This window comes from Dipteris shenzhenensis, chromosome 20 (assembly GCF_047967505.1).
Source record: "Dipteris shenzhenensis isolate YYH24624 ecotype China chromosome 20, Dip_SZ_1.0, whole genome shotgun sequence".
Taxonomy (NCBI): domain Eukaryota; kingdom Viridiplantae; phylum Streptophyta; class Polypodiopsida; order Gleicheniales; family Dipteridaceae; genus Dipteris; species Dipteris shenzhenensis.
Window position 1 is genome coordinate 14,564,686 of NC_141615.1, and position 13,780 is coordinate 14,578,465.

Below are 13,780 nucleotides of genomic sequence, written 5' to 3' on the forward strand. Positions count from 1 at the left end.
ATTGTTTGCCGAACAAAACAAGCAAGCTCGAGCTAAATTCCTGCTACATTGTTGACAATAGAAGAAAATTGAATTCCTTTGTCCAAATGAGCCTGCAAGCCACAACTTTGATAGTATATCAAAGACATTTGTTCTACTTAAGACTAAGCTACAATGACTCCTTTGACAAACGCTCCAACCTCTCCATTGTTTCTTCACCAAACGACCAAAAACTTAAAACCTCGATTATTAATGCAAAGGATCTGATGCGAATGAGCATTAAAAAATTTAAGGTCCCATATACTGAATATACTTTAATGCTCACCAGATAGTGTGATGAGCTAGATGTAATTGAATGAGCTAGATGGAATTGAATGATTATGGGTAAATAAAAAATAGAATTAAACTATCATGATTCACATCAATATGGCGAGCACCCAACTATCCATATCTTTTTCCTAAGCTTCACCTTTTTTATACTCCATAATCTTCTTTAGCATAAAGTGAAAGTATTGTTATTTAACATAACGAACTCTAGTATTGTTATTTAGCCGTAATAAATGATCACAAGAGCTCTCACTTGGATTTCTTTGCCATCTTTTATATGCACCCCACTATAAATTAGGATAAGCACTTATAGGATGAGTTCTGAATTTCCATATCTCACTTTTAGGTGTTGAAGATGTTTCACGTCTGTTTAGCTAGTCTCAAGGATCTCTTTTGGTCTAACTATGTGTACTTGAGAGTGTAAAATATTAGGCGTCTGAATGACCTATGCATGTGAAGAGACTAATTCCTTTCAGCTGGCTTTTCTAGTTTCAAAAGTCACACTAAAGGGTGAGCTCTAAGAACATAACGTTTAAAAGCATCCTTCATATGTATCTGCCACAATATTTGACAATGAATGTTCAAAGAATGTTAAGGTATGAAGCTGCACATGCAATGGCTCACATTTTTCGTTAGATAATGCAATAACTAGAGAACTAAGAATAAACAAACTTCTTCACAAAGAGCGTTTTTCTCTCAATTTTTAAAACGGATGGCTACCTTCCAAACTGAGGAAGCCCCATAATCATCAATTTGAATGAGTTAAGTGTATACCTTCCCGTGCCATTATGGTTTCAATTTCAGGAATAATAATTTAAAGATGAAAGCACCATAATTGTATCCTTCCATCTGGATGAGTTGTCACCAAATTAGTCATCCCTGTCCTCAAACAAAGAATGGGAGGACGATTTTTCCTAGGAATATTTTCTAATGAAGACACTACATGTACACCTTCACGTTCATCCACATGTACACCCGCATAAATAGTATGCCCCACAACTCCTGAAGGAGCGTACTGACGGAGAATTGTGCCAAATTCACTGTCTAGAATGGAGATTACACCATTTATGCTCCCAACAACAAGAGCAAGTGCATCATAATGTTGTGAATGCAGCGATGTAACTGAGTTAGGGCCTATTCGAGCACTCCAAAGAAGCTTCAAACTCCTGAAAAAAGCAACCACATTGATATTGTCAACATTTGAGAAACCTTGTTCAAAATGCACAAATTATGATTAAGATATATTTGTCAAAGCAGCCACAGAAACCAAAAATACACCAAATGAGTCAGATTTGAAATAACAATGCCGGCATACAACCCTGGATAAGAAACAGCATTCTTCTTGAGATATTCAACATAATCAACATTTCAATTTTAGAGATGGTTTAACCCCTACGTTTTTTTTTCATTTAAGATATCTGTCAACTGTATGGATGAGGTAGTTTTAGAAAACAAATCGTCGGGCCTAAGGAAATCCCAGCAATTGTTTGAGAATATTTCATTAATAAAAGGGCAGGGCACTCAGCAGTTGTGTGCGCCATACGATCGTCTACAAAAGAAGCCAGCATTCAGACAAAACAATGTATTCTTCCACAATGATAGCTTGCACAAAGTATATGATTGATATTGGCAAGCTATGACATCTACAAACATAGTTGGGCAAAGAACACACGACTGAGGAAAATGTATGCTAAGTGTAAAGTGATCACCGCATATCCCAAGCATAAACTTGTCCTGCTGTTGTTCCCCCGGCCAGCATAGATTCTTGATATAGATGTAGGCAGTTCACTCCTGAAAGCTCCAAAACAAGCAGGCAAAGCGCATTATTTGAGAAATTCAAAGAACCATTCAAAACAGAGTATTGACATTAGTCATGAACACTTGGCATACAAAGCCTAGCATCTCCCTTGTCTATATTCCTCCATAATCTCTGAAACCATTTCAAAGAACATAGTTGAATTTAGAAATAACAAGAGTTAAAGAAAGGAATTATGCAGTTTTAATTTATGTTGAAACTAAAAAGCCACAACAAACATAAAACAATAGATAGAATTATGTCCTAGAGAATCGTGTAATATGAAATTGTATGTTACATACATGACTATCATAAAAACTCAACTGCAATTGTTCTTCAATCAATTCTTTGCCTCAAATTCCACTATTAGGTAGAGGGCTCATTTTGGCTCTTTTTGAAGGCAATCGTGTCTTCTGAGGCTGGACACCGCCTTCCCACAAAGACTAGGAGGGGAAGACACTTTACCTTGCCATGTCCAAAGGACTTCATTATCTATGCATATATCATTCATAGATGTAGGATCGAATGGGCAAAAGAGAGAATACAAAGAGTCGATTGAGTCTGCCATCATGTCAACTAGGATAATAGAAAAAAGAAGTACAAGGTACTTGTACCTAGGCCTAGGACTAAGTGTCCATTGTGGCCTAAAAGGCACTAACACTACAAGTGCCTATATTTATGCCTACAAGGCACATACCATGGTCTATAGGGCATCACTAGAACCACGAGGAGATGGCCTACAAACCCCCCTCCATGCGATGGGCTGAAGTATTCTGGAAATGTCTTAGAATACCTGGTATTTTTTTGTCATGGTGGCACATGTTCATCCAAAAGGATATAGCCACCTATGAATATACAGGGAGTGTCAGATCATGTAACAAAGGGAACCAAGTGTAAAGCCTGTCGGAAGACTTCAAACTTGGGACGAGGAAGTGCCTTTGTAAACATATCTCCTATGTTGTCCTCTGTGGGAAGATAGGACAACTCTATGTCTCCCGCTGACAACCGCTCCCGAACATAATGATAGTGAACTAGTGAAGGATGTCTGGTGAATACCAAGATCTGTAAGTAACTGTCGAAGCCAAACACACTCTACTGTAGCAGTAAAAGCTGCCCTGTACTCAGCCTCACAGCTAGATGTAGCAACTGTTGGTTGCTTCTTACTGAGCCAAGAGATACATGAATTGCCAAGCAAAAAACAATTGCCGGTGTGTGACACTCTGGTGTCGAAACATCCTGCCAAGTCACTATCCGTGTAAGAATGCATGGTAAGTGAACCCTGATCACCATAGAAGAGGGCTAAATCTTGAGTGCCTCTGAGATATCTGAAGACTCTCTTCACTGCCTGCCAATGCTGTGAACTGGGCATGTACATGAATCTGCTGAGCTGAGATACTGCATACTGTAAGTCAAGGTCTAGTGTGACATAAATAAATAAGGCATCCAACAGCCTTCTGATAAAGAGTGATATCACATGGTGGGCTCCCATCATGAGCTGAGAATTTGAAGCCAAGGTCCACTGGAGTAGAGATTGGCTTGCAATCATCGAACTGAAAACGATCAAGGAGCTGTCCAATATACTTGGACTGTGACATCATGATACCCCCCTCAACATGAGCAAACTGAATGCCCAAATAATAGTGAGGCTGTCCCATGTCTGACATTTCAAAAACCTGCTGCAAATCACCCTTGAAAGCTGCAATATGCTGAGTATCTGGGCCCGTGATGAGCATATCATCCACATATAAAATCAGCACTAAAAAATCAGATCCACTCCCACAGACATAAAGAGTGGGTTCTGTGGGGCTATTCTGAAAACCAAGAGATAGTAAGTGTGCATGAATTTTGGCATACCATGCCTTGAGTGCCTGCTTCAAACCATAAAGGGCTTTTCTAAGCCGGCATACCTTGTTTTCAGAATTAACAACCTCAAAGCCAGGAGGTTGTGTGACATAGACTTCTTCCTGCAGATCCCCATGAAGAAAAGCAGTCTTGATGTCAAGTTGGTGCACTTGCCAATGATGATGGGCTGCAATGGCAATGACACATCTAATGGTAGTAATCCTAGATGTGGTCTCCTCAAAGTCAATGCCTTGTTGTTGGGCATACCCTTTGGCAACAAGACGGGCTTTCTATCGATCTATGCTGCCATCAGATTTCCTTTTTAATTTGTAGACCCACCGGGTACCAATGGCATGCTTGCCGGGAGGGAGATCTACTAATTCCCATGTGTCATTTTTGGCAATGGATTGTAACTCAGCTCTCATTGCATCCATCCACTCTTTGCTGTCAAAAGCATCTTTATGGCACAAAGGCTCTTCATTGCAAGCTGTAGCAAGCAATGCAAACTCAAGAAAGTGACCATGCATCTGTCTATTGTCCGGGCAGCAAAAGGCTGATCTTGTTTGCTGTCCCTCAATGTATCAAGAAGCCATCTGGGAACTTGCCTTTGCTGTCTATTGACAGCTCTTTCTTCAATCACTGCATCATGAATAGTGGGATCATTTTGTGTTGGAAGAGAAACCTGCAAATCAGCATGGGGTAGTGGCTGATCATTGCTGGTTGGAGGGCCTGCAGGAGGCTCATGTTGCTGGTCAAAGTCCTCTTCTGATGATGGTAGAGGTAACCAAGATTTAAAGGCATCAAACATGTCAACATCTGGCTTAGCTTTGCAGTCCACAAGAGGAGAAGCTGAATGTTCAGCAAAGATTACATCTCTACTGACAATAATCTTCCTAGAATTTGGTTGGTATAACCAATACCCTCTGCTCTCTTGGCTGTAACCAATAAATATGCATTTGATGGCTTTGTCATCAAGCTTATGTCTCAGCTGAGATGGTACATGAACATATGCAAGAGACCCAAAAACTCTCATGTATGAAAGTGAAGGCTTCCTACCTTTTTCCATGCTTCATAAGGTGTAACAATCTTCAATGCCCGTGTAGGTGATCTATTCAGCACATAGTTGGCACACATCACTGCATCAAGCCAAAATTTATTGGGCAAAGACTTGACCTTAAGCATGCATCAGGCCATCTCCATTGTGGACCTATTTTTCCTTTCAGAAACAGGATTCTGCTGAGGAGTGTAAGGAGTAGTGCATGAGTAAATAATGCCCCGTGAAGACAGAAATGCATCAAACTCCTTAGACATATACTCTCCCCCCCTATCTGTGTTGAGGGTGACAAGCTTGCATCCTGATTCTTCATTCTCAACCATATTCACCCACCTCTAAAAGCATAAGAAAACTTCATATTTGGCTTTTAAAGGATATATCCAGCAATATCTTGTGAAATCATCAATGAGAGTCGTGAAATATTTGTACCCCCCAATGGCATTTGTCCTCATTGGGCCACAGACATCACAGTGTACTGGCTGCAATTTCCTTTGTGAGAATTTCGGACAATTCTTTTGAAAAGGAAACTGATGCATCTTACCCAAAAGACAACCCTCACACACATGTTTTGAAACTGTGTGAGTTTGAGGTACATCATTTGCCATCTACTGTGAATGTAGCTTTGCAAGAGCTCTATAATTGAGATGACCTATTCTCTCATGCCAAAGATGAGTTTCAGCAAGCTGTGAATCTGAAATAGCAAATGCTTCAGTAGAAAGTGCAGTTGAGTGATGATCAAGGTGATAAAGCCCCTTCTGCAAGGTGCTAGTGAGAACTATGGCATTGTCATCATGAAGATCATAAACTAGGCATCTATAGCCATCAAAAATCACTCTGAAACCTGAAGTAGCAATTGCTGAAATTGAGATCAAGTTGACTTCAATTCCAGGCACAAAGAGAACATTTTGTCAAAGTGACAGGATGACTTGAAATAGATGTGAGCTGCACATCTCCAATTCCTTTTACAGCATATGAAGCATTATTAGCACATGTGACAGTCCCCCCTCGAGGTGCATCTGCTAAAGAATGAAACAACTGTCTGCAAGATGTGACGTGCTTGGAGGCACCACTATCAAAATACCAAGACTAAGCGTCATTAGCAGTAAAGAGTGCATCAGCTTTGGAGGGATCAAATGAGCAATGGACAGCCCATGCCCAATCATCTTGAAGAGCATGTGCATGTGAAGCATCTGCTAGCTCATGGGATTCAATAGCATGTGAGGCATTAACTGTCAATCCTACTTTCTTTTTCTCCGAAGCAATGCGCTTCCTGCATTCTAAAATGTCATGTCCAGGCTTGCGACAATAGTTTCATCTTTTCTTCTTTGACTTATCTGCTGTATTTTTAGATGCATGGGAGGAATTACAGTTGCTATGCGCAGATTTAGGCTTGCCCATAGGCTTGGCAGCCTTGCCTCTTCCTGTCTGCTGTGAAGCAAATGCATGATGGCTTGTCTATTAGCTCGACTTTGCTCTTCTTGCAAAAGCAAAGTAACTAGTTGATCAAAAGAATAGTGGTCTAGATTACCCATGGCCACTAATCGAAGGGTTGTAGCAAACCCTTGATATGTATCTGGCAATCCATTCAATGTGGTACTCACAAGCTGAGAATTTAGCACCACCTCATCAATGTTGGCAAGTTGTTCCATGAGGTCCTTGACCTTTGTCAGGTATGCATCCATAGAATCACCTTCATTCACGCTAACTTCCTGTAATTGCCTTCTCAAATATGCAACACGTGCCTCATTGCGAATCTGATAAAGAGAAGCCAATTTGTCCCAAGCATCCTTTGCTATCCTGCAAGACCAGATGTGTGGAATAATGATTCTCTTGCATGATAAAGCAATACATGAATGTGCATTTGCATCTCTTGCATCCCATCTTGACTGTTCCTGAGTTGGAAGAGCAGCAGCAGGAGTGCTAGAAGATCAGGCATCAGGAGGAGTACCCCCTGCAGAGGAACCAGTAGTAGAGGCAACCACTGTAGCATTGTCAGATCAACCCCAGAAACAATATTCCACAAATGCTTTGCAACAAGAATATGTTTCATGAGATAAGACCACATCGGATAGTTGGTGCCATCCAACTTATCATCTTCACGAAGAACGCCAAATAGATCTCGATTGTTCCCAGCCATAGCAAATGTGATACCCTGAAAGAAACCTGAAAACCCAAAAGCCTCAAGGCTATCACTACAAAGAGCTGGCTGTCCAAAAATGACAGCAAATATCTGCAAATTTCCAACCCAAATCAAAGGGCAAATGCAAATCTGACCCAAATGTGACTGTGGCAGGCAATGTTCACTGCAAAAACAGCAAATCTGGCAAAAGTCCCAAATTTAATGAGGGCAAATAGGCCAAAAAGAGGGCAAATGCAAAAAAGCCCCAAAATTTGCTGAAATTTTTGCAAATGTGACCCAATGTATGATAATCTGACTCAATGTCCTGCAAAAGTGACTCAATGTCCTGCAATCTGACCCAATGTACTGCAAACAAACAAGAGATTGCAGACCAAACTCCAAAGTCCTAATATTCTTGCAAGAAATTGCAACCAAAGAAGGTGAAAAGAACTGGAAGCCCCAAAAAATACCAATGTCCTGAATATGACCTTGTACGTGCAAAACCTGTACGGAGATCTCGAAAGAAGTACTAGCTGTACGGACAGCTCAAGTACAATGTACAGTGACTGTACAGATCAAGTACACCATACGATGTACGACTGTACGATCGTACAGAAGTACGTTGTACGTTGTACGGAACCCTAGAGTATGTTAGTTGTACGGAGGCTCCCACGTGCATGTGCGAAAAAGGTACGGAAGATGTACGTATTGTAGTACGACTATCAGTACGGCGATGCATGTACTGATCTGTACGGTAGCTCTGGTACGGAACGAACAAGTACGACGTAAGTAAATACAAGTACTGTGTACAGAGTCCAATGTACGATGGCGCATATATGGGAGTTGTATTACGTAAGTACGAGGGCAGGTACGGATCTGTACTACGCAGGTATGGATCTGTACTATGCAGGTACGGATCCCAATACGAACAGGTACAACAGGGAGTTCGAGGGCAGGAAGACGAGTCGACCCTAGCTGTGATACCAGTGTAGGATCGAATGGGCAAAAGAGAGAATACAAAGAGTCAATTGAGTCTGCCGTCATGTCAACTAGGATAATAGAAAAAAGAAGTACAAGGTACTTGTACGTAGACCTATAGGACTAAGTGACCTAGGTGTCACGTAGGACTAAGTGTCCTATGTGGCCTAAAAGGCACTTAACTACAAGTGCCTATATTTATGCCTACAAGGCACATACCATGGTCTATAGGGCATCACTAGAACCACCAGGAGATGGCCTACAATAGACCTATAAACTTAATTTGGAAATTTTTGAAAACAAAGAGAGATTACACATGAATGCACACAAGCATGCACACACAGATGATGATGATATTAACATCCTCTCAAGACTGAAGACTTCCATTGGGATCAAAAATAAGGTTACAAGAGGTACGTACATAGGTGTGTGCAGGTAGGCAAGAATGACTCCAAAATCTCCAATATGAGCATATTCCCTCAAGCAAACAATCACAAGGTGGGCAAGTCCTCTCGCAATCACTGTGATTTCCACAATAAACTTATGAAAGCCCTCCTTTAATGTCAATTTTCAGCTAAAAGCCAATCCAAACCCCCGAAAAATAAAATATTCTATGAAGAAATTAGCCACAAACCCTCTCAGTACCAATCTACATGGCCACCATTATAACACCTGCAGAAAAAAGAGAGAGAGAGACATTCTCATCCTCCGTTCCATTTCCTAGTAATATTCATGCTCCACATAACATCCAGAGAAAGCCTGGGACCTAGGCATGTCCTAAAAGTAACATTCTAGCTGCAGACAAATTGGACCATCCCAACCAGATGAGCTTTATGAACCTCAATATTCAAGATTCCAACCTTGGCACTCCGATCGGTATCCTATGGTCTCTATCTCCAAGCAAACCCACGGCTCCACGCGCTCCAGTGCCAAGCTTCATGAAACTAGTCTCGAACTCGGCATTAATTGGACATAAGCTCCACAATGCACCCTACCAGATCCACAACCTTGTCCAGGAACTTCTGGAAAGCTTTCTCAACTTGTTGTTTGTCTTTAGGTGAAAAGGCGATTTGGATGGTAGAGAGTATTGAGGATGCTGCCATTCAAGCTCCTTTGGCTAGAGACCAACTAGTCACTTTTTGAAGCAGATTCTATGAGTCAAACAGAATCTTGAAGCTGAGTGCCTCAAAAGAAGAGAGAAAGGTAGAATGTGGAGGAAAAACAAGAGGGAGAGAGGCATTAGGGAAGGGTGAAGGGACATGCAAAAGTACAAGTCAGGCATGGGGGGGGAACAAGCAAAAAACCGCATGAAAACTGGGGGATGGGATTGAGAAAACTGAGGCCTAGAAGGGCCCACGGCTGCCCAAAGGGAGCACACTCAGCAACAACCTAGGCACTCAGTGAAACAGACCCGCTGGGTGTAACAAAGGAAGAAGGTAGGGAGCATGACTAGAAAATGAGGGAGGCGGAGGCCAGGGAGATGGGGTGGGGTCCAAGACTCCCTTTGCCACGATGAGGAGGTCCTCAAATTAGTTGGGCAGGGTGGTTGATGCTATTGAAGGGAGTAATGCAGCACAACACAAGTACGCACTCAATTGATGTTAGCTTATTAGGGAGGAGTGAGCACTTTGCTGGAACCTCGCTCCTATTAAGAGACTCAAGTAGCAACAAGCATCATACTCAAAATGGCTGATAGAACAGCATGAGTGTGCCAAAGTTAAGCTACACCCGGATGAACAGAGTGGTCATACTACTTGTCTGAGCCAGGTGAATGCAACATGGGGCAAAGATGCCTCACTAGTTTTTTTTCTGACCACGTCCTTAATAGGGATGTAGGGCTAGATGCACACGAACCTAGAAATTTGAGAGATGGCTACTTCCTTCGTTGGCCGATTATTCCAAGCAGAGGCCTCCACACCCCAGATTGAGGTTGTGGATGAGCACATCTCTACCCAGGTTATCGGTGGTACGCATGCAATGATGGGTAGGTTGGAGAGGCCCTTGAGGCCTAACTAGTGGAAAAATTCCCCAAAGACTCTCTATGGAGGATGGATATGCCTCATTCACAAGAAGGGGGGAGAGGGGTTGTATATCTTATATTCAACCATGGAGAGCTAGAGCATGTGACCCCTTTTGAAGAACCCCAAGTGTGTCGTCATCCTTCCACTCCGCATTGGGTATCTTTGCTATGAGGTTTTTGAACATATATATTAATATGCCTCTACATTATACCATTCATCTGATAGTCCCCCAATTTGTACATTGAATCTATCAATTAGTGTCAAGGGAAACCAACAATCAATGTTTATATCATGTCATGTCCATATGATGATCTAGGAAAATCAATAATGAAATTCATCACCATATGCTCCCAAGGCATCTCTTGTACTAGCAAAGGTTGAAGTAATCCTTCAGGTTCTTATATGATCATATTTGGCTCTTAACAACTTGAGTAAGAAAAAACATGATGGTAAGAATTTGTCTCATGTCATGTGTCATATTGGTCTTCTTCTCATTCCATAAATAGCCATCCTTGTGGTCTCCACCTTTACTTAGCTCTGCCGAAATATACAAGAAACCCGTATCATACTAGTAAGCCTCCTTCATGATTGCTAACTCTTCATGATTGAACCTATGGCTAAATAAAGCACCAACAACCACATCCTCTTTCCTAGGTGTGTGCTTAATCTTGTTATGCACTTTGCACCGCACTAATCTAACTTCTATCAGGCTCAGTTGTTAGCGTGGATTCACATAGTCCACCGTGAGTGCCATGTGTTAAGGCATTAACAGCCTGTAGGGCGCAAGTGGTTGCAACCCTTCAGTCAACGGTTGCAACCGCATACGTTGTATATCCATGGGACCAAGTGTATCTGAAACGCGAAAATCTGTTACTCCTAGCTCGTTACGTCGAATCACGGACGCTGACACCTTAAATCACCTCCCAACCCATCTCAGTGGTCGTAAGCTTTCTCTCTAAATTTCTACGTTGAAGCTCTTGCTTACTAAATCTCCACCAAGCCCCAAATTTCCCTAGATGGATCTAGGGTCCCTCCTTAATGCATCATTTACCCCTCTCTTGGGATATCATTAAAACTATTTGCCCCTTGGCACATTTCATGCATTTAGGTCCCCTAGCCTTAGATCCACCTAGTCTAGTGCCATGTCACCCTCACTAAGAACCTTGACCTTGATTCCTTTTTTATCATTTCATGAAGCTCAAACAAATATAATACAAACATTGATCCTTTAAAGGAAAATGCCGACTGACCCTTCTGAGGTCATGTTACCTCGACTTGAGCGTAACATTCCTTCCCTCTTCAGGCATCAGCGTCCTCAATGATAAAGTCTAGGAACACTCTCCGTAACTAGTATACGGATTCCCAGGTAGCTTCTGATAGAAATAGACCACGCCATGCTACCAACACCGTGGGTATCTTTCGATTGCGTACTTGCATTGTTCCTCGGTCCAAGATTCCTGTTGGTTTGCGTCTTGCATTATCCTCTATCTCTTGAAACAAAACAACACCCTCGATTAGTGAGTCACTGGTATGCAAAAATTTCTTTAAACGAGAAACATGAAACACTAGGTGCACCTTACAACCCTATGGCAATTCTAATTTATAGGCTACCTTGCCTATTCTTTTTAGAATTAACCATGGCCCACAATATCGAGGTGATAATTTAGCACACTCTCCTGCAATCAAAGACTCAGAGTGCAAAGGAACTCTGAGAAAAACTTTTTCTCCTTCCTTAAATTCTCTAGCGGATCGGTTTTCATCCGCATACGCCTTAGCTCTATCCATAGCTTGGCGGATGTTAGCTCTTGCAAGTGCTAGCATCTCCCGCATCTGAACCTCAAAGTTCGCGGCACTAGGCACTTCCTGAGATACTCCAACTCTAGTTGGATTCGCTGATCTATAACCATAGTTCAGCTCAAACGGACTGAACCCTGTAGAGGAATGTTTTCTATCATTGTAGGCAAATTCTAACAATGGCAACCACTTGTTCCATGTATGTTGCCTCTATGACACATATGCTCTAAGCATAAAATTTAGTTGATTCTTTTCGTCTGACCATCCGTTTCAGGATGATCCCCACAACTCATTCCCAACTCAGTCCTTAGTGTCTCAAACAGCGCAGTCCAAAAATGACCGGTAAATTTGACATCCATGTCTGATATTATGGATTTGGGTAATCCATGCAAACGAAATATATGCAAATCCGCCACTTGCGGGGCACTAACAGACTCTCTAGTTGAAATGAAGTGAGCCATCTTGGTAAGACGATCAACCACCACAAGGATAAAATCATATCCACCTTGTGTCGTAGGCAGACCTACAATAAAGTCCATGGAAATGCTCTCCCACCTACCCAGTGGTATCTCCAAGGGCTGCAAAAGTCCAGGTGGCTTCACCTGCTCTGCCTTACTTACCTGACACGAAAAACAACGTGTCACATATTCATGAATATGCTTTTTCATCTTTGGCCGAAAGAAATCTCGTCTCACGAGATCATATATCTTCTCGACTCCCGAATGTCCCGCACATGGGCTATCATGGCATTGTCGAATGACTCTCTGCCTGAGATCATTATGATTAGGTACTACTACCTTGCCATTTCTTTTCAGCATACCATCCCTTATGGCATATCTTGCATAAGTTTGGCCTTTTCTAGATGCCAAGTCATCCTTTTCCCCGGGTTTGAATACATGAGCCTTAGGCCAAAGGCTCTGGACGAACTCGTCCACCTTTTAAGTTTCTCTAATCTCGGTCATTAGAGCACTGTCTAATACCGTGAAACTCATATTATGCATAATGCGTGACAACGCATCAGCAACTTTATTATCCTTCCCTCTTCGGTACCGAATCGTCAAGTTAAACTCCTGCATGAGTTTTGCCTTGATATGCCTTCGATAAAATTAGACAAATCCTAAGAATGATCGCAAAGCGGTCAGACTCTGAGGGATTGGCTTAGTCAGTATCGCAGCCACTTTCTTTGGATCCATTTCTACCCCCTCAGAAGTAATTATGAATCCTAAATATTCAAGTCTTACCATACACAGTATAGTTTTCTTTTTATTTACATAAAGACTGGCTTTCCTCAAAGTACTGAATACTATTCTTAAGTGTTCATGATGCTCAGTAATACTTTTACTGAATACCAGAATATCGTCAATAGAGTGTACTACAAACTTTCCGATATACGGACATAGTAAATCGTTCATAAGCATGACGAATGTAGCTGGAGCATTGGTAAGTCCAAAGGGCATTACCAAAAACTCATAATGTCCAAACCTGCTTCTAAAAGCGGTTTTATGCACATCCTCAGCCCTAATACAGATCTGATGGTAGCCACATTTAAGATCTATCTTTCTAAAAATTACGGCCCCATGTAATGCATCTAGCAAATCATCGATCCGAGCCATCGGATACATGTGCTTAATAGTGATATTATTCAATGCTCTGTAATCTATACAAAGGCGAAAAGTATCATCTTTCTTCTTCTTTAATATCACTCGCGAAGCAAAAGGTGAGAAACTTGGTTGAATCTGCCCCAACTTGAGGTATTCTTCCAGTTGTCTTCGCACCTTCGCCTCTTCAATAAAACTCAACCTATAGGGAGGTCTATTTACAGGTTCTACCCCTGGGATTAGTTCAATCTTATGCTGAACATTCCGTTTTGG

The 13,780-nt window shown here is 41.8% G+C and overlaps 1 protein-coding gene across 1 annotated transcript in view; it reads right to left on the minus strand.

Moving 5' to 3' along the window:
* Window positions 1-1,026: 1,026 nt before the first annotated feature.
* LOC147889326 (F-box family protein with WD40/YVTN repeat doamin) overlaps window positions 1,027-13,780 on the minus strand; it is a 68,216-nt gene continuing 55,462 nt past the window's right edge. Inside the window, exons 8-9 of the mRNA XM_087391844.1 lie at window positions 2,016-2,097; window positions 1,027-1,472 (exon numbers count right to left, since the gene is read on the minus strand). Of these exons, the coding sequence (XP_087247970.1) occupies window positions 1,121-1,472; window positions 2,016-2,097 (434 nt within the window). The 3' untranslated portion in view covers window positions 1,027-1,120. The remainder of the gene's footprint in view (window positions 1,473-2,015; window positions 2,098-13,780) is intronic.